This window comes from Elgaria multicarinata, chromosome 2, assembly GCF_023053635.1.
Source record: "Elgaria multicarinata webbii isolate HBS135686 ecotype San Diego chromosome 2, rElgMul1.1.pri, whole genome shotgun sequence".
Taxonomy (NCBI): Eukaryota; Metazoa; Chordata; class Lepidosauria; order Squamata; family Anguidae; genus Elgaria; species Elgaria multicarinata.
In genome coordinates this window covers 69037071-69057909 of record NC_086172.1, presented here as the reverse complement: position 1 = coordinate 69057909, position 20839 = coordinate 69037071, and the positions used below count along the sequence as shown (strand labels likewise).

General features: G+C 40.4%; 1 protein-coding gene across 1 annotated transcript in view; it reads right to left on the bottom strand.

Annotated features, from left to right (window-relative positions):
- Nucleotides 1-20839, bottom strand: part of CLASP1 (cytoplasmic linker associated protein 1) — a 217624-nt gene that overhangs the window by 166829 nt on the left and 29956 nt on the right. Inside the window, exon 2 of the mRNA XM_063116685.1 lies at nucleotides 8840-9330. Within this exon, the coding sequence (XP_062972755.1) occupies nucleotides 8840-9034 (195 nt within the window). The 5' untranslated portion in view covers nucleotides 9035-9330. The remainder of the gene's footprint in view (nucleotides 1-8839; nucleotides 9331-20839) is intronic.

Genomic DNA, 20839 nt, shown 5'->3' with positions numbered 1-20839 from the left:
CTGCCAGGAGCTCAAAATCAATTCAAAGGCACTGGAACACTCCTTTTATTGCTGCATGATTTTGCACAATTGCTCTACGCAGCAGTTCCCAAAGTGGGCGGTACTGCCCCCTTGGGGGCGGTGGGATTGCATAGGGGGGCATTAAGAGGCAAGAGGGAGGCAGGGGGCGCTAAGAGGCAAAAGGGCAGCAGGGGGCTGCTTGAGGTGGTCTTTTCTGTACCAGGAGTTTTGGTTACAGAAGGAAATTTTTGATCGCTATCCTGCATTATGGAGAGTGGTTCAGAAGCTCCTGGTTGCATTTCCAACATCATATTTGGTAGAATGTGGTTTTAGTGTGGTCTGCCTACTTCTGTGCAAGAAAAATCAACTCCAGATTACTAAACGTGGTGATTTAAGACTCGTGTTAAGTGGCTAAACCAGACATTGGGAAACTGGTATCACTTCATCAAGCCCATCCATCCCATTAAGAATTTACAGAATAGTGAAGTACTCTACCCTAGTTACTAAATGTGATATCTAATATTCTTGCTAAATGACTATCAGACTTTGAAAAGATGATATCACTGGATCAAGTTCATCAATTATGTTTAATTGAATAAACTAAAAAAAATGTAATTGGATTTTGAATAAATATTCAATTATTATCTTCCTTAGTGGGTTGTTGAATGAAAACCGCTATTCTGAATAATGATTTTTATAGTGTAGGGTAGAGGGCACTGGGAATGAGTTTGTGGAACCAAGGGGGCGGTTACCTGAAAAAGTTTGGGAACCACTGCTCTATAGCATCCAGATCTCAGAACCACAGCACTAAGCTGGACAGACCAATGGTCCGTTCCAGCTAGGTTATGTTTATGTTCTTGCCCCTGTAACAGTTATTTTAGAGTTCTACAAACAGGAATTCCATTTCATAGAATTGTTATGCGGATAATTACATTGGCTGCAAAAACTATCACAGACAAGAGTGGTATTGTGAGGGAGTAACACTACACTTATAAAGTAAGTGTATTTTGTCTGGCAATTCCACAAAACAAACTCAAACCCCACAATTTTGTTTTGATGGCAAGATTTCCCAGATAATTATGTCAGCTTTTGGACAAAAAACAGAGTATAATGCATGTCAAAGTCCATGGTAGGGAAACAGAAGAGAAATAACTCTTCTAAAACCACCCACAGTTGCTGAAATCCAATGGAGGTTATAACATTCATTGGAGGAAATGAAAGTGTGCAAGGCGTTTTTTTTCTTGTGGCTCCAAATTTTCCAGATTGTTTACCTCTCTACCCCCATTGTGTCAATATGAAAAGGCGTAACATGTTGTATACAGGTACTCGTTCTCATATGGCTTTAGTACCCAAATAAAACACAGCAAACATGGGTCACATTTTGGCCTAAATATTTTGATACAAAGTCACTTTCTCTCGCTTTCCTCTTTGCCCTTCCCTCAAAAATACGTGGTCTACAAGCTAGAATTTCATAACACGTTGGCAAGCTGCTAGGAAGAGCTGAAAGATACCGTTGTCTGGCCTACTCATTATTAAAAGCATGCTTTTCTGAAGGCTCCTCTATTATGCATACTTGAAAGCTACCAAACATTAATATTCCCACCCGACTCTCCCTCACACTCACTCCTCACCATAAGTAGCTGTGTAAAACACAGCCGTCTGTACTGTATGCTGCTTTTGCCACAAAGTAATAGCACAGAAGAAAGGTCTGCTTTCTAGCTCAGCTCAATAAACTCATTTACAAGGGAGATTCAAACAATATTAACTTTGACATAGTCCGGCTGCTATAACTCCACTCGGCTGCCTTTTACCCACCCTTTGGCATTCCTCATACTGGTAATACCAGCATAACCACAGAAAGTTCAAGTTACTGGATAGTATAGAACTAGCAAACCAACAAAAACAAATGCAGGGGTATTAAAAAAGGATGAGGGGATTCAGAATTCAGTCTGGCAAAAAAACAAAATCATGCACACAGACTGAGCTGAGGGCCAACATTAGAAACATTTGCACCTGAGGCAAAAACATCAAAATGACAGATCCCCTCTGTTCATTATGGCACCCACCCTAGAAACTGTTGCCCAAAGCAACTACTTCACATAACTTCATAACAAAGCTGGCCCTGGACTTGTCTGCGGGAAAATAAAGTGACTAGGAAGAAAGGAGGCCTTTAGTGGGAATTATCATTATTCATTTAAAGTAATTTTTATTTATTTGTTAGGGCTATGATCTCATAAAGCAATGTACAAACAAGAGCAAAGGAGGACACAAAGATGTAATAGCCACGTTAGGAAATGTATAGAGTACTTTGAAAAGCTGCTCTGTAATGCACACACACAGAGAGAAACTAATTATGATCTGTGTTAAAGGCAGCATTGAAGAGGAAGGTCTGCAAAGCTTGTCTAAATGCCTGTACGGATGGGACAAGGCACAGGTCAAAAGGAAGGGAGGTCCACAGGAAGGACACCTTGATTCCATGCCTTGTATACTCCCTGCCCTAATCCCATGGCTCTTACTTCCCATTCCTTTGTTTCTATCTCCAATCCTTCCTTGCCCATATATTTCAGATGTTGTAGGGAGGGAATGAACCAGAATATGTGACTTGAGTATGTTTATGCAAATGAACCCATATTTATATAAAATTTATTCTAAAGTTAAGATTCAATGTGGTATCACAAAGGGTATGTAACTTTTTTAAAAAAATAATTGTTACAGCTGGCAGCAGAAAATTTAGGTCAGGAACCCCTGCAGAAGGCAAAGCAAATGCAAATCACACCAGAATATTTGTGCTAAAAGCAAAGACACAAAGCGAAAAAGCTGCGTTGACATCTTCAGAAATGCTACTTTAGAACCCTGTATACACACCCAAATAGCATAAGTGGCAAGAGGACAAGAATGGTCATGGATTTCTTCCCATCAACCCCTCTGTCTCCCCCCACCCCACCTCACCCTCCATGCAGCTATTTTTCATTTCTAATATATAGAAATAATGAGTTACAAGAATTAATTGACTTAGGGTGAAATCCTATGTATATTTAGACAGAAATAAGTCCTACAACTCCCAGTATCACATGAGAACAATTTTGTAAGCAGCTGTAATGCCATTAGTACCAAGCAGTGTGTAGGTCAGGTATGTTAGTATGCCCAAATACCAGAGGTCGTAATGGACTGCGGAGGAATGGGTCATGCTTTCGTTTAGTGCCTAGATGAGTATTTTCTTGGCTGAACTCATGGTCAAAACAATTCAGATTAGAACTACAAGTTTGCACTGATGACATAAGTACAATTAAACCTGGAATTCTAAACACACTTACCTCTGAGTAAGCCCCACTGAACTCAGTGGGGCTTAGCATTGAGTAAGAAATGCATAAGATTGCACTGGCCCTGTTCAGAAGACATCTTAAACGACAGCTTTAACCACGGTAGTTAAGGCAGAAAGCCAGGCTGTGTGCAAAAGACACTTTAAACCAGCGGTTCTCAACCTGTGGGTCGGGACCCCTTTGGGGGTCGAACTTCACAGGGGTCACCTAAGACCACTGGAAAACACATATTTCCGATGGTCTTAGGAAACTGTATTGACTGAACTATGTCATGTATCATCTTCTGTATTATTAAAGCTATTGTTATGTATTATTTTCATTAGCAAACCATCCCATGACAATGGATCGTGTAGAGAAGAACGAAAATAATTTTATGGTTGGGGGTCACCACAACATGAGGAACTGTATTAAAGGGTCGCGGCATTAGGAAGGTTGAGAACCACTGCTTTAAAACATGGCTTTAGCCACGGTGACTAAGGCAAAAAGCTTTGTTCACAGTGGTTAAAGCCGTGGTTTAATGTGTCTTCTGAACACGGCCCGGCTTTCTGGCTTAACGACTGTGGTAAAAGCCATGGTTTAAGGTGTCTTCTGAACAGGGCCACTGTAAGAGCACACTCCTATGCATGTTTAAACTGAAATAACTCCTACAAGTCCCATATAGCTGGCTGGTGAATGCTGGGAATTGTAGGTCTTAGGCTCTGGAATTTTGGCATACTAACATCCCTGACCCACAAACTGCCTGGTACTAACAGTATTACAGCTGCTGACAAAACTGTTCCCATCTGATTTGGGTTACAAGAACTTGAGACCATGGTGTCTAAAGTAAGGGATATCTGGAGTAGGGGACCTTTGACAAGTTCTGCTAGATTGCAATGTAAGTCCTCTAAAGCAGAAGATAGATCTCAGATGTTTTTGGACTTCAGCTCCCAGGAGCCCCTGCCACCATGGCCAATGATGTGAAATGCCAAGGGTTGAAGTTCAAAACATCTAGAGATCTACTTTCTACCCACCCCTGCTGTAAAGAGAGAGCATCTACATACAAACATACCAACTTAGATAACAAAAGTACAGTCAATTTGAGCATTGCTTCCATAGTGAGGGGCTCTTTTTCCTTAGGCCTCATAACTAAGCATACCATATAGTTTGTTTGATCAGAAGAGCTCATTAGCACTGCCCATTTCACATTCATGTTTCTGCTAATTTCTTGTGGAGCAGATTATATTCACAGTTTTGGCATTGTGCTACAAATAAATCTTCCTGGAATCTGGTTGTGGTTATATTGATCAGATAACAGGTTATAAGCTTCCAAAGCATCCTTTTAGGAAACTCCTTCATTATTTAAAAGACTGAGTGGAAAAGATGGATGTGGAATTAGTAATTAATCTTTCGACAGCAGGAAAAATCTCAAACTAACCTCAAGCCATCTGTTCCACCCCTCAATTTTAAAAGGCAAAATAAACCTTCAGCAACCCACAGTGATGCATAATACAAATGTCAATTCGCTTGTGTATGTATACGCAACCCCCTGTGGCCTTTGGTAGTGTCTCAGGTTACAGATAAAGAACCAACCCAGCATCAGAGTCCAGTTTGGGTGGAGGGGGGGTGCAGTTTCCCTCACCACCACCACCATACTTGATCCTGCCTGTCCCGTGCGTTTTTTGCATTCCTACATTTATCAGAGTGTGATGGGATGAGGTCACAAGGGATTGGCAACCACAGGTCTTCCATAGAGCTATCCTTGGTATCAAAGACATAGCTGCATGCTGTGTCCTCTACACAATATCACTGTGGCACAACGTAACCTGCTGTACGTGCAGGTGCAGCCATAAAGCAGCCCCGATCTAGTGGTAGTGTGGTTAAGAGAGAACAAAGTGTAGAAAAGAGGAATGCATGTTACTAAGTGGATAGTGGTGGGAAGAGACTAGTTAGTAAAAGCTAAGGTGTGAGGGGGCCTGAGCAAGCTAGAGAAATGACAGAGCTTGGGAGCAACCAAAAGACATTCAGGTACGGCAACAAATAAAAACATAAATAAAGTAGGTTTGCCAAAAAAACCCAAAAAATTTAGTTCAGTTCAATATTCATGCTCCACTTGACCAAAAAAATAAAAATAAAATCATTATGCAGAGCTACATGTCAGTAATATTTTCAAATTAATATTTCTATACTGACTATAGAAATCAATCAAGTGCAACTACAATTTCCAAAGTGCTTCAGAGTCTCTTCTGCATTTGCCCTCACAACCACTCTGCATGGTAGGTTACTATTAATCCAAGGAATCTGAACCAATTTTTCTAAATCTGTTTTATCTCTGCCTATTACTTTTCATGTCCCACTCGTTATCCTTCACATAATAACTAATACACTCTTCCCTCTGACTGTCAAAAGTGCTGAATTAAAAGTGCTTTGTTGTGATAAGTTTCTAATGACCATTTCATAAGGCAGTTTGGGGCAATTGAAATCTCATTATTATTATTTTTAAAAAGTTTTTTGTATCATTTACTCAAAACACAGCAAATGAATCTTTTACGCCAACATTCAACTTGATTCAATTTCTGCTTATTCCCTATCCCACAGGTTAGGACAGCTTTTCCCAATCATGGTGGCTGGGATTGATTAACATTGTAGCCCAACCCATCTGGAGGACACCAAGTTGGGGATGGCTGGATTGGCATATATATGGTTGGGGGGGAAAATCTATGGCTACAACCTTTGGGTTTTAGCATTACAAAACATCCTTCTCAACTCAGGAAAGCAAAGCAATCATTTCTACTTTTTCATAGCAGAAATAAAAAGTTTCCCACAATGCTGTTGTTATCAGAAGAACTTTACCAGGACTCTTAATCAGAAGGCAAGTGGCTTCCTTCATAATGACTATTTATGGCTCTGCTGAAACAACCAACCTGAGAGCCTATCTGCTAACAACTGTAGCACTTGCTACAAAGTATTAGATAATCAAGAAGTTATAAATAGGGCCCATGTGGCAGTGACCAATACTTAAAGATCCACGTCCTGTTCTCTCTTCAGAGGTCACGATGAACAACAGCCAGTCCTAAAGCTACATTTTTAAGCTGTTATATTCTTTCTAAATTACTATTGGCATTGTTATGTAACTGGTTGGCTCCATGTTTAAAACTGACCTTACTCAGTTGTTTATTTAAAACTTTAGCAGGCCAACAAGTATGTTCCAATGGGCAAGTAGTAGGATATTTGCAGCACACATAATGCAATCTAGAACCTCAAGTAATCTGGGGTTATACTGAAGTCATCCTATGCTAATGAAACTATTTCGGTTGGCATCTCATGTAATACAACTGACTTCCAACAAGATTCAACTGTGATTGTCAAGCATTTAGTTAACATTTAAAAGAGGAGACTTTAGTGGTAGGCGACCTGCTTTGAATGCAGAAGGGTTCTACAAGCCCCAAGATTTCCAGTTAAAAAGAATTATTGCAGCAGGGATAGGGAATTAGTTGCCTGAGGCCTTGCAGAGTCTTTGTCGGTTATAGCTGGCTGTACAGGACTTGATGGAGGACTGATCTGCCTCACTATACTACATCATAATGACTTAACGCTAGTGGGGCAGTTGTGAAATATCACAGGCATGACAAATATTGGACTTTATGCTAACATTCCCAATTGCAACAGCGAACTCCCAACGCAAAATACAAGTACTTAACAAAATACAAGTACTTAACGTGGCCTGTCCCAAGCTCCCACCTCAGAACTTTTGACCAGAGAAGATATGACAAAATGCATCTCATGCAGCCATTAGGCTATAATTTACTATTCAGTGGCCATAAGAAGATCGCTTGGACTTGTCTCTAGGAGGGCATTTGATCCACATAGCCAATCAATTGCCTGTAGTGGTTCCCCCAATGGGATCAGTGCTATGCTTGGACTTGGCCTCCATACACTGCAAGCCACTATAGTGAATGTTTAGAAGTAGCAAGGAGACAAAGTATGTGGTGGAAACCAATCCCAGTGACAGGCTGGTACGCACAGACATTTCAGAGAGATAAAGCACCCTCCACGTAGCAGCCACACCTTGAGAAGAGACTTAAGATACAGCCATTCAACCATCTCTCTCTTACTTATAACTTCTTGATTATCTAATACTTAGTAGGAAGTGCTACAGTTGTTAGCAGATAGGCTCTCAGGTTGGTTGTTTCAGCAGAGCCATAAATAGTCATTATGAAGGAAGCCACTTGCCTTCTGATTAAGAGTCCTGGTAAAGATCTTCTGATAACAACAGCATTGTGGGGAACTTTTTATTTCTGCTATGAAAAAGTAGAAATGATTGCTTTCCCTTCCTGAGTTGAGAAGGATGTTTTGTAAGTGCATCTTTGGAGTCTATTTCAAGGTTTCTTAGAATATTTGCAATGAACGCTTCAAAACATGGAATAGATTCAACACAAAAAATCCACAACCCTTGGCTAGATTGGTCATTTATATCATCCAGGCAATGGGGATTTTTACCACACATCAGGGTCAGGTGTGGGCCCAATCTCTGTGATCCAGTGGGCCTCACAGTTAATAGTCAAAATCACTATGAGGCCCACTGCAGAAGAGCAGCTGGGCCTTGACATGTGTCCAGAACGATGGAGTCTTGACACCAGATATTGGTTGGGTGGTTACAACTATCACTCCTCTTATCTAGCTTCCAAATAAGCCTTCATACTGAAAAATGCTTATTAGGTTAGGATGATACATAACTAGAAATGTCAGGCTACCACTAAAAGCATCCCTACCCTTCCATAAAGAGAAGCTCAACTTGACCTGTCTCCCAGCATCAGCAGGCTAACCAATTCCCTAACAGCAGCAACCAATGATATGGAGTGGGACAGGAAGACTTGCAGCATAAAGGTATCAAGAAGTACACATCTTAAGGTCTAGCACACATTATGGAGGGGGAAAAGACAGTGTCTCGAAGCTGACATTTTGGGGAGCAGTTCTGTGTTTCTTATAACATGAACAATGTACCCTTATATGGAGCCTTCCACATAAAAATAGGTTGTTCCCAAATATAGTTTTATACAAATATTATTGTAACAAGGTATTGTTAAAGGAAGCTCAAGAAGTCAGGGGCTACTAATTTAAATTTTTGTCATCCTCTTTCTCTGAGGGTTCTCCCTAAGTTTCAAGGCTTTCAGAATCTGGCATTAGTACTTCATGCCACTATAAAATGTCCATCCAGCCCAGGACACCAGGGCAAGTACTGAGCTACAAGAAACACTGGTGAAACCCGGTATTGCCATCCTTATTTGTGTGTGTGTGTGTGTGTGTGTGTGTGTGTGTGTGTGTGTTTATACACCCTTTACTAAAATGAACTGCCACAAAATTTTTCACTATGTTATCAGTCATTGATCACTAAGAAATGTGAAGACTGAATAGGATTTTCAAGTGAATAAAATGAAGAGTGAAGTCCCTGTTCTATAACGGATGGAGAAGCCTATGCTAATGAGACAGAGTTGAAGTAATGTTTTGACCTTAGCAATCTCATTTCTACAAATCAATCTTACCTTATAATTGCTGGAATTTACCCACGAGGTAGCAAGACCATCAACCATTTTATCCAGCATGGTCTGATCATGTTCAAGATCAGCAGATTTCTGTTTATCTGAGAAATAATCTATCAGTTCTTGGCCAACCTGAAGCCTCTTCCCAACATCTTTCTGCAGAACCTGCACCAAGCAATACTCCATTGTGGGCTCCATGATGTGCTAGAAAAACAGCACAGGCAACAAGGAAGCTAGAGGGCAGCAGGTTTGAAAAGTTCTGGCTGCAGATGTATCCTCTAGGTCGCCTCTTTGTTCGATGAAGGTTACCAAGGGCCTGGATTTCAAAGATGTGATTCTGGGAATGGCAACAATGCACCATGTGTGTCTGAAGAGCAGCTGGCAGGTTATTAAAAGTTCAATTTAAATAACTAGTAATAGATAAATAAAGCAGAGAGCGGACCAGCCGGGCTGTATGATCTGGTCTGCGATGCTTCCCAATTCAACAGTCCATCCTGCAAGAAAATTTTAAAGAGGCAAAGGTTAGAGACAAACTAAGAAGCAAAAAATCCAAACAACATAAAGCCCCAGTCAAGATACTTGATGTTTCCAGGTTTTGTTTTGTTTTTAAAATCATTGCTCTATCACTTCCCTTAAAACTCCCTCCCAAGACCAGTGAATCTGGGTCTAGAAAATGGGGACTGAGAACTTGAGTGTATTCTCATTTCTTATGCAGTACTGCACTATGCCTCAAAGGTAAAGAGCTAATCCTGTTATATGGAACACCAACTGCTGAGAACACACAAAGACAGACAACACCCCACATTTTGTTCAACAACAAAGCAACAACAGATGAAGGCAGCAACTTGAATCTAATATGGACGTCCGTCAGTCAAGTTTCTGCAGAGATGGATACTTTGCCACAGGACCTGTCTGTCTAAATCAGGTGTTACCAAAGAGAAAAGGCGGGGAGGTATGAGAACGAACTTCTGAAGCAGTCTCCTCCTGTTGTGTCTACGCGCTTCTTGGACACACAGAGCAACTGACAGCAAGGTTTAGCATATTGGATTAACATGGTGCAATGAAAAGAGAAAGAAAGGTGGATGACTCTATTAAACCCTGAAGCCAGTATCATGTTTAAAATGTGGTGTAGCTAATACTGTGAGAGATCAGGGGTGTCAGTATGAAGTGCCCAGAACACTACTTGTACCCTACATTTTTTATGGAAAAATTCCATCACTGTTGGAATGCACTAACTACACAATTCTAAATACATCTACTCAGAAGTAAGCCCCATTGACTTCAATAGGACTTACTCCCAGATAAGTATGTATAGGATTGCAACCTTAAGCTGACAGCAAAGATATTGGTCAGAGATACTGCCAATGTCTCGTAGGCTGAACGTTTGGGTATCATCAGGATCTCTATTGAAGGCAAGAGGAAACATAAGTTGTCATACATCTATTTCGAACCAAGGTACCTAATAGTCTGAAATTTCATAACTCGAACAGAAAAAAATAGTACCACATTATTGTCGATATGCAAACCCAAATCCACAGTTGTGCAATGGTTTCTGTGGGTTATATATCTATGCAACCTTAAACATATTACTCTACCACACAGGTTATCCTAGTGAAGTCTGGAAAACTGTTAATCTAGCCTTCCCCAAAGGTGAACACATGGTTAAATCAATAGAAGTTACTTCCATGTTAAAGCATTTAGTTTCAAGGTACAAGAGACAAAGACAAAGAGTTTGCACTCTCTCTCTTTCTCTCTCACCTTGCTTTGCCCAAAGAAAAAAGGAAACAGCAGATTCTCGGCAGGCTACCATACATTTTATGGTTCCTATGGAAGCCAAAGGACAGCCTATAATTGACCTACTGATTGAAGGTTGATCCACTGTTTTTTAGCACTGATAAGGCAACATGGTGCAATGCTGAAAAGTTATGTGCCCAAGCAGAGATGAGCATTCCCAGACAAGAGAGTTTCTGGAGAAAGAGTTTGTCCTTTCTTGAGAATCATCTGAACCACCTTCATTCTTTGAGTGCTAATATGTTATTTGGCTACAACGTAGAATGGCTTTGGATGGGCTCTTCACAATTGAAGCCTACTTTCTTTGCATGCATAGTTTCTAATGGGTTGCGTGGCAGTAGCGGTGTGTTACTTCAAGTGTGTTAATAGAAACAGTAACCTTGGACATATCCTTGGACATGTGGTGAGGAATAACGTGGGCTTTCAGCATTGTGCAAACACAACCAAAGCTACCATTTGGTGCCATTACCAACATATGCACACATTTCTTATCAAATCCTTTGACATCAAATTCATCGAGGATAACACTATCCATGATTATGTATTACTTCCAGTATCGATGGCAACATGCTCCTAAATACCAGATGATGGGGAACATGAGCAGGAGAAGGCTATAATTGTGCTCATGTCCTGCTTGTGGGCTTCCCATGGGCATCTGGGTTGGCCACTGTTGGAACAGAATACTAGACTAGAACAGGCCTTTGTTCTGATCCAGCAGGGCTCGCCTTTTGTTCTTAGGTGCCACAAATTTGTGTCAACTCACACTATTGGTGCGGATGAAACAGCATTCCTCTTACACTGGGGGCTGATGCAAATTAAGATTCTGCATCAGCTTCTGCCAATACCAGACAAATAGATGATACACATTGCATCTAGAATAAACACCAATCATTGGGGTGTGTTTTTTTTTGTTATATAAATAGGTGCCCTCAATAAACTTAAACCACATGTGTTGAGAGCTGCTATGACAAAACTATTTATTACTAGTAGTGATAAATCCCTGCACATTTCTTTTAAATGAGTGTGCGGACACACACATCACACACCTAGTGTTATCTTGCCTCTCATCTATTATCTAAGCACAAGTGCCTTTAAAAATTTCTTCTTTTCAGCAGCTAGAGAAGCAAAGGAAACACATACTGGAGGTCCCTTCCATGACAATGCTGCCAACTCTTCTATATATCACTTTACCAGCAGCTGCAACTTCTCCCTTCCCTTCCCCCACTATAATGAAATGAATCTCACTCACACATATTCTAATCTACTCACCGCCTTTAACTACATGGACACTGCAGTGTCCATCTAAATACAGTACTCTCTCCATTAATTCTGGCAAATACGCTTCCCCCAACCACACACACCCCATGGCCCTTCAATTTCAGCTTCCCATGTGCCACTGTTTACAGTATATAAAACACTACTTTGCTTATACAGTACATAAAACTCTCCCCCCGCATCTCAAAGCACCCTGTATTTTAGGTGCCCTTTAACTTGAAAGAGAAAAAAATGTGACAATATTTTAAGCTCCTGGTTGTATTGAAAATTAGGGCATATTTGAAGGAAAACAGGTCAAGCTCAGGGCAAAAGAGGGGTGTGTGTAAAAATATATATACCAGACGGCTGTTAAGCAGATCTTTTGCTAAGTAAACAACCAGAGCAAAAGCTACTGGAATCATCAAGTCCAAAACAATACAGTACCATACCCTAATTGAATTCTAGATGACGATCAGGACCTCTGAAAAGTCACTTTACGTCTGTCTTCTCGTATATATGAAATATATTTCCAGGTCATCTTTATTACAGTTCCCTTCTTTTGTAAAGAGCAGCAACAGCTAGTAAAGGAACAGAATTCCTCCGTCAGGAATGTCTGCATATTTATTTAAGACAGTTACAACCTGCTTTCCCATTAACAATAAACTCATTAAAAAGACTTGTTTCTTTAGATAATGAATAAATGAATAAGATGCACAAATTTCCCTCAGTGAATAATCCTAAGGCACAAATTGAAGTCCCATAGCATTAAACAAGAATCCATCCCAGCACATCCAGAAAGTGTATTTGTGTGCGTGGACTTAGCAGTGGGAAGAAATAGGCCCTGTTCAGACATAATGGGGGTGCTTGGCAGTAATTTTTGGGTTAATTAGTCAAGCTACAAATTTCCGCCAAATGCCACAGTTACATCTGAACAGGTTCACACACACACTAAAACACAGCATGCTTGTTTAGAAGGAAAGTGCTGTAAATATATGATTTGTCTGTTCTGATGTATTTACTCCTCTTCTGCTTATGACTATGTTGTTTTAGTGCAGCCTTCCCCAACCTGGTGCCCTCCAGATGTGTTGGATTACAGCTCCCATAACTCCCAGGTCATGCTTTCTGGGAACAACACATCTCAAGGGCGCCTGGTTAGGGAAGGCTGATTTAGTGTTTCATTGTACACGTGCGATTTTAACCATACTTTTTAACACTACACTGGCATCCGCAAGAATGAAAGGTGGCTTTAACAAGTTTCAATAAATAAACAATAAAATATCCCATCTGCTAATCAGCTCTGGTCAATTTTTCAAGGGTTGCCCACACACACAAGCAGTTATGCAACACCTCAAAAATGCAGATTGAAGGATGCCCCCATGAAACAGGGGCAGCGATTGGGAGGGGGGCATACACAATAACTGTTATTGTTCTGCAGTTTGTACTTTAAAACGCCACTGTGGACATCTAGGCCTAAAGCGCACTTGATTAATAAGATTTCTTTGAAGAGCTCTCCAAGTAAAACTGCTCTGGGGCCATTTCAATGTATCTAGCCAAAAGAGGTTCAGCTAGAATCTCTCTTTGTTTAGAAAAACTTTAGTACAACCCTTGTATCGAGCTCATTATGCCTATGACCTTTCATTTGCAGCTATCTTTTATTTTGCCTATTTGTTTGAACAATAGCTTCTGTTTCTGGGCACTCTTTCCAGTAGTAAATTAAACTGGAAATTTTGTCTACAGGAGAGAACAGCTCAGGGGTGGGGACCCAAGGGGGGCAGGGTAAAACATCCATATGTTTTAAATAAAGGCACAAACGTACCAAATTCTAGAGGAAAAACAATTCTATCCCAGTAGGTTGGCCGTATTTGGAGGTTGATACTTTATTATTTTTGCTGTTGTTATCATTGTTATTATTATTACACTACAGAGGGGTTTGCACCTTCAATACTGGATCTTTTATTGTCAATGGCAGTACAGTCCCCAGTGTGATCAATAAACAGTGCTACATAGGGGACAAGTACACCCCCACTGCTGGTTGCTTGAAGGAAAGGCACTTTTTATATACAAATCGTAACATAAGCATAAGTGGAAGATAAAATAAGTGCACTCCTAAGGATGCTTTCTTAAAAGCTAATTCTGTCAGAAATCAGTAGAACTTACTTTTGAAAAAAGGCTTGTTCCTCCTCCTCCTCTCCTCTGTTCATCTTGTTCCATCACCACCCTCTTCCCTGGGAATCTTTTCTAGAAGGCCAAGGGGGGCTCCTGGGTGGGATACTGCCTGGAGGCCCCCAGAAAAACATGTGGGGAGAGCAGGAGGTGGCAGGGGAAAGGAAGAGAGGGCACAGGAAAGTTCCCTCCTGTGAACCTCCTTGCATTCAAGGTTCCTAGGATTCAAGCTAGTGGAGCATTCATGTGAAATATATCATTTTTTCTGTCTCCGATATCTAAAAGCAGGACAAAGCTCACAACCCCCACAAGAAATGAAGTTTGCTACTTTTGAGCCAGAAGACTTTTGGATTTATGTGGTTCTGCCACTGGGGTGATCTTCCCCCTTGAGTGAAAAGATAAGGCAAACCTGAAAACACTAGGGTTCAACTGCATAACATGTTCTCTCTTTAAAGCAAACATCTAAGCAAACAATGAAAAACGAAGTACTTTTCAGAAGGTTGTATACGTGCAAAGATTTAATAGAGAAGCCATGTTGAAGTTGGTATTATACCTCTCGTTCCAATCATTTATAAATCCAAGTGCTAATTAATTCCCATGTTAACTGAAGTGTTGTTTCTCAGCCTTAATATTTAATAAGTTGTGCAATTTAGCCATATTCAGAACATCCCACATCTTTCACAGACAGTGCTGTATGAAGTGGTTTTCCCATTCTTCCAAAACCTAAGTGTAAACATTTGGGCAGACAAAATTTGATTTAAAAATAAATAAATCCAGTATCCTACTAACATTTCTGATATAATTTATTGGCCTACTACAGTTTTAAAAAATTCCTTCCTGATCTCATCCCTCCATCTTTTCTAACTAATTCACCTCTTTGATATTATTTCTTTACCTTGCGTTCTTGCCTGCGTTTATACTTTTCCCCTTGCTGCTCCCTATACACAGAGTTCCCTTTCTCCAAAGAGCCATATTCCCTCCCCCATGTCGTTTTAACAATAATTTTTAAAACCAGGCTTCTTCTTCTATTTTTTTCAATTCTACAATATTGTTGTTCTTCTCCATACTCCTTTTAGTTTTGTCTAGTGGATAAGCTTCCCACCTTCAGTCATTCAGGTTTTAAGATAGACTGTAAAACTACGGGGGAACTTTATTTAGGTTTTCACTTTGTAAAGCATTTAGGTTTGAATCCATACTTCCCAAAAATGAAATTCTGCTTACAGGACATTCTGGTAGAGAAGTGGAGGAGGCCATTTTTGCCAATTCCTCGTTCTGCCCTGCCCCCAAGCAGCATGGAGTTGGCACTGGGGGCTGCAAGCGGAAGGGAGAAATCAGCCAAAATCGCATCCCACCCCCTTGCTCCAATGGGAGCCTCTGCTGGATAAAAAATCCCTCCTGCAAAACAAAGTTTGTTTTGCTTTTACAAATCCTTCAGGGTATTTTCTCCAGCACTAAGGTATAACCAGTGGAGCAATCAAGAAAGACCAGAAGTTCAAGGACTGTAGCTCACACCAGATAGCCCAGGAGGCAGAGCTGCTGAAGGTAAAATTTTCTTATTATTGCACAAGGTTCATGGATCATGATGTTTCCTGGGTTATGTTAACAAGCGGAGAATAGGCAGGGGGGAAACACCACCCTGTTGAAAGAACTCAACCCACTTATACAAAAGTTCCTGCCCCAAGATGATCCCAGCTGTAGCTTTTGATAAGAAAAGCATCAGGTTTTGGATGCTAAAAGATTAGAATGTTCGGTCAAATATAAAAAGAATAGGATCAAACCAAGCTTACCAACAGACACAATCCCTAAAATCTTTTGCCTGCCAAAAAAATGGGAAGCAGCTATGCTTATAGTTTTCTCTGTGCAATCTTGCACTCAGAATTTTTAGAGACAGGACCCTAAGCCAAATAGGCTATTGTTGCATTCACTGTGTCACAACTAATTGGGGAAAACTCTCTCCAGCCATGAAGTAGTTTGACTGGTAACTGAGCTGGGGTGGGGAGGAATACTTCCTGAGAAACCATAATCTTTTAGCTTAAAAGAAAAGAACGGTCTTGAATTGTGGCATCTTAACGACTAACAGATTTTTTGTGCATGAACCAGAATCAGGTGCACAAAGTGCATCCATGACACACCTGCAGTTCTCTCTTGCATCACTTGTCCTTTTATTTATTGCAGCCATTTCCACTTCACTCTTCAAAAAAAAAAGGGGGGGGACCTTCGCAAGGCAGCTTATAAGACCACAAAATATATATAATACAACACTTTTTCCTCCTCCTCTCTATAATCCAAGTAGACATACTTGTCCAATTTATATGAACACATCATGCATCTGATGGAGTGGGACAGCCAAAGCTAGCCTTTAAGGTGCCATGGCTATCATTTCACTGTAGCAGATGAACATGGCTACCCATCTGTCCCTTAAGAAATACAAACATGTGCAGGGGCTCGACAGTTATGCATCACAAACCAAATCCGAAACTATGTGATCAGATTTAGCAAACTATATAAAAATGATATAAATTAGAACCAGATGTGTAGTTTAATTGGTTTGAGAGTTTCACTGTAGAAAGGTCTATTGCATTTAAAAAGTGCAACTTCACCATTTTACATTCACCCCTGTTCACTCTTTACCCTCACTCCCCAATACCTGTCCTGGGAAAGTGTACATGTCAGGCACCTGTGCAAAGGGAAGATATATAAGCAGAAGGCCGATCCAGATCTCATCCAGAAGTTGCATGCACATGTCCAGGTTTTTCTCCCTAATCATTCTATTTACATGAACATGTAAGAACATTAGAAGAGCCATGCTGAATCAGACCAAGTGTCTATCTAGTTCAGCACTCTGTTCACACAGTGGCCAGCCAGCTGTCAATAATGAGGGAAAAATCAACTGTAAGATTTATAACTGAATGGGAACCTTTTGTAAATTTTATGAAGGGACGAGAAAAAAATGACTTGTATATCTGTGGATTCAACCAATAGTGTAGAAAATGTGGAGAGAGAAATTAGAGATTTGGATTTGACAGTGATAAAGAAAAACAATAATAATGACAATATTATTATATATTTTTGCTGAGGAAAATATTGGAAGAACATTTTATTTGGTGTTTTGTTTGTTTGTTTGATTTTGTTTTGTCTTATTTTTGTGGATGTGTTTGTTTTGTTAGTGTTTTTTTTATTTACTGATGTTTGGAAATAATAAAAAGATTATACAACAGTGGCCAGCCAGCTGTCAACCAGGAATCCACAAGCAGGACATGGGTGCAGCACTGTGTGGTCTAGTGGACAGAGTGCAAGGCAAAAGAATCAGGTTCACTTTTCTAGCCAAGTCTCTATCTATCAGCTTTGGTTTCCTGCTAGAGTTGGAGTTTGACCAGTCAAATCATATACTTCTGTTGCTTTAGTAACAAAATAGATAAAATTATAGTAATTTTAAAAACACACAAACTACAGTCTTGTGGAAAACTGCAGAGTCTACCCCTTTTCGGAGGCTTTAAAGATCACCACCCTAGATAACATTGGAGCTCTTCCTTACCACAGCAAATGCAATGGGCTTTGTGGTACTCTTGGGCATTTGGGACCTGTGTAATGTTGTCACCATTTATAAAAAAAAAAAACCCCACAACATTTTGGCAACTAGTCAGGGTTCCCAAATTTTGGCCAAACCCAATTGAAGGGACAAGCCCCAGCCCTCTCCTTCCCAGCTTCAAGTTGGGGAGATGCTCTTCCTCTCATATTCAGCTTCATAAGTGCCAGGCAAGACAAGGATGCTTGCCATGGAGACCCTAGCAAAGACATTCAAGGACCCCTGTCTCTGGCACCAAGTAAACGCATAGTTGTGCTTGTGGACACAAGCATTCTGGTATTCATGGGAAAATGCAACAATATTTGACAGGAGTCAATGGACAAATATTAGACAGGCCAACTGGCTGACATTGAAATCCCACTTCTGCAATGGGAACAAGTAACAGCATGGGACTGTCATCATCATCAATTATTTATTACATTTCTATACCACCCCATAGCCGAAGCTCTCTGGGCAGTTTACAAAAGATTTATCTTGAAGATTGCAGAGCACTGTGTAGATGTTGTTGGTGCCACTTGAATTCTGTTTTAACTTGATTTGTACAATGCACAGAACTTATTGCAACTATCTACAGACTCTGAGAATGCGTTAGACTAGAGATTAAAATTAAAAAGTTTGAATTCCAAGGCAGCTACCAATTTTTCATTATTAGAGACCACTTTCCACTCTGTGGAGATTAAGCCCATTCGTGCAACTTCCAACAGAACAGGAGCGTACAGCATGCAACCTGTGGGCCAGATGTGGCCTGTGGTCATTTTCAGTGCCGCCCACAAAGGGAGGCCCTTCCCTTATCTTTGATCTTGCCTGATTGAGCAAAGAAAAGGAAACTATTCTCCTTGCTATTGCTAGCAAAAAAAAGCCCAGTCAAGAGACAGAATATGTGTCTGGGCAGGGGGCAGGCAGGGAGAACAGGGGAAAAGTGTGCACATGTATCTATGTAGGAGGAAATGTCAGTGTGTGTGTTTGGGTGTGTGTCCACATATGAGCAGCCCTACATTCCAATAGACATCTGATGCGGCCAAAAAGACTTTGCATCCTTGCCACAGGTGCTTGCCAAAGCAATGTAGGGGAATGACGAGAACAAGTAAGATCTACATTCACGTCTCCACTATACTATGTCTCTTTGCGTGATTTGGGGGGTTATTCTTCTTTCATTATCTCCATTCCTTAGATGGGGAATTAAAACTATTTTACAAGGTTGGTGCAAAGGTGAATTAATTATCCATTTTGCAGAAAGATTGTCTATCCGTTTTAGAAATAAATTTGAGATGACTACTATAAAACATTCATAAATACTCTTTATTAGCCACAACTTATCAATATGACATCAAGTAAAGCCGGCTCACGCTGAAGGACAATTTCCAGTGCTTAAGAAGAAAAGTACTCAGAAATGGTGGTTTGAACTGGCTGGGTGGAAAAGCCAGAGAATAAGCAACTACTATGTAGGCATCAGAGAGAGGCACTCATAGGCTGCTTTCAGACAACACAATAGTCAATGGTAGGGTAATAATCAACTCGACAGTTGTTTATCTAGAAGGCACTCCCCACACAACATGATAATAACCAACTGTGGTGTGGATTAGGATCAGCACTGAGTTGACTATTAGTCCACACTGAGTTGACTCAAACATCCCCCGTCCTCCCCCCACCCCAGTATCCTATCAATCATTGCTGCCGAAAATCTATCCTGCCAGCTGCTTTGACCACTGTTGCCATGCGACTCTGGGGCTGATGAAATAACCAACGGTGCCCTCTACACAACACAATAACCAACGGTGGTTCAAACAGCCAACTCTGCACAGCTTTGCTTATTTGTGTTGGTTATTTCAGCCAAAACTCCTAGCACACAACACGATAATCCACAGTGGGTTAAATAACCAACCGTCAACTATTTAAACTGTGTTGACTGAACCCAGTCATACAATACCTATCAAATTAATCCAATGGAGTGTTACAATTACAAAGGGTTATTTTGTTTGTGAGTTTTGAAACAGCGCTGGAATAAAAAAGCAACTATCTCCCCTACAACAGAAATGACTTTTGCCTTTTTGGGTCTAAACACATTAGGACAGAAACTCAACTATATATATTAATTGGCAAGACTATAAACCCAGTGGTGGATATCTACTGGATTATATCTAACATTGCACCAGTGGAAGGCATGCTCACACAACAGTTGCAGTAGAAGGGGGAGAAGTTGCTTTGCACAAGTAAAACGTATTCCTCCACCAGATTTTGGGATATATACCCGTCCACTGCAACCTAATTAAGAAAACAACCTGCAATGTTTGGTACATTCCCCCAACACTCTCGGGAGGCTTTTCTGGGGGTGCAGAGAGGAGGAGGGAACGATCCATTGTGCAAAATTGCCTTCCATTCATACAATGTTGGATATAATCCTATGTTTTTACACTGTCCAGTTCTATTCAACCTGCCTTTTCATCACCAACATTATATTATATGACACATTCACACATTCTTCGTGATTTGAGTGTGAGTACACATATGTGAGAAAGAATAAGAAGTCTTGTATTTTTTTGGAGAAATTAAATATACCTTACCTTTATGCAGAGATTTTAAAGAATTCCATTTTAAAAATGGCATCTTACTAAAATGCAAAACATTTTAAATATATACAAAATGTCACAATTTTCCCTTCAGAAAATGCTCCACTTTAATTATAGTGGCGTACTGCGGTTATTTTGACAGAAGAAAAACAAACAAATAAAAAGAGAGCCTTAGATGGGTCTATAAATGTATTAATATCTTGACTGCTGCTTTTATATCTTTATTTTTTCTTAGTAAGTCAGCAGTTTCAAGGGAAGCGTCTTCCATAAGCTTCATGTTCTAGAAGCATGCTTGCCAAGACAGATTTGTGGCTTTCCAAATACAGCATCTGGATGACTCTGCATTCCAGTTTAAAAACCTACTTCGTCCGTGTTTCCCATAGGTATCCACCCCACCTCCTATAAGCTCACTGCTCCGTCTTTGGCCATATTTACACCTGGATACAATTGCTGTTTTCACACATAATGGTAAGCAAGGAGACCTATTCAGACATTTTTAATGAATGTAAGCTCTACATGAGAGGCGGGAGAGTGGGTACAAGCTCACTCAAGTGTGTAAGCTCCACTTTGCCCTCTATAGCTCCATTCAGAAGACACCTTAAACCACAGCTTTAACCATAGTGAATAAGGCTTTTTGCTTTA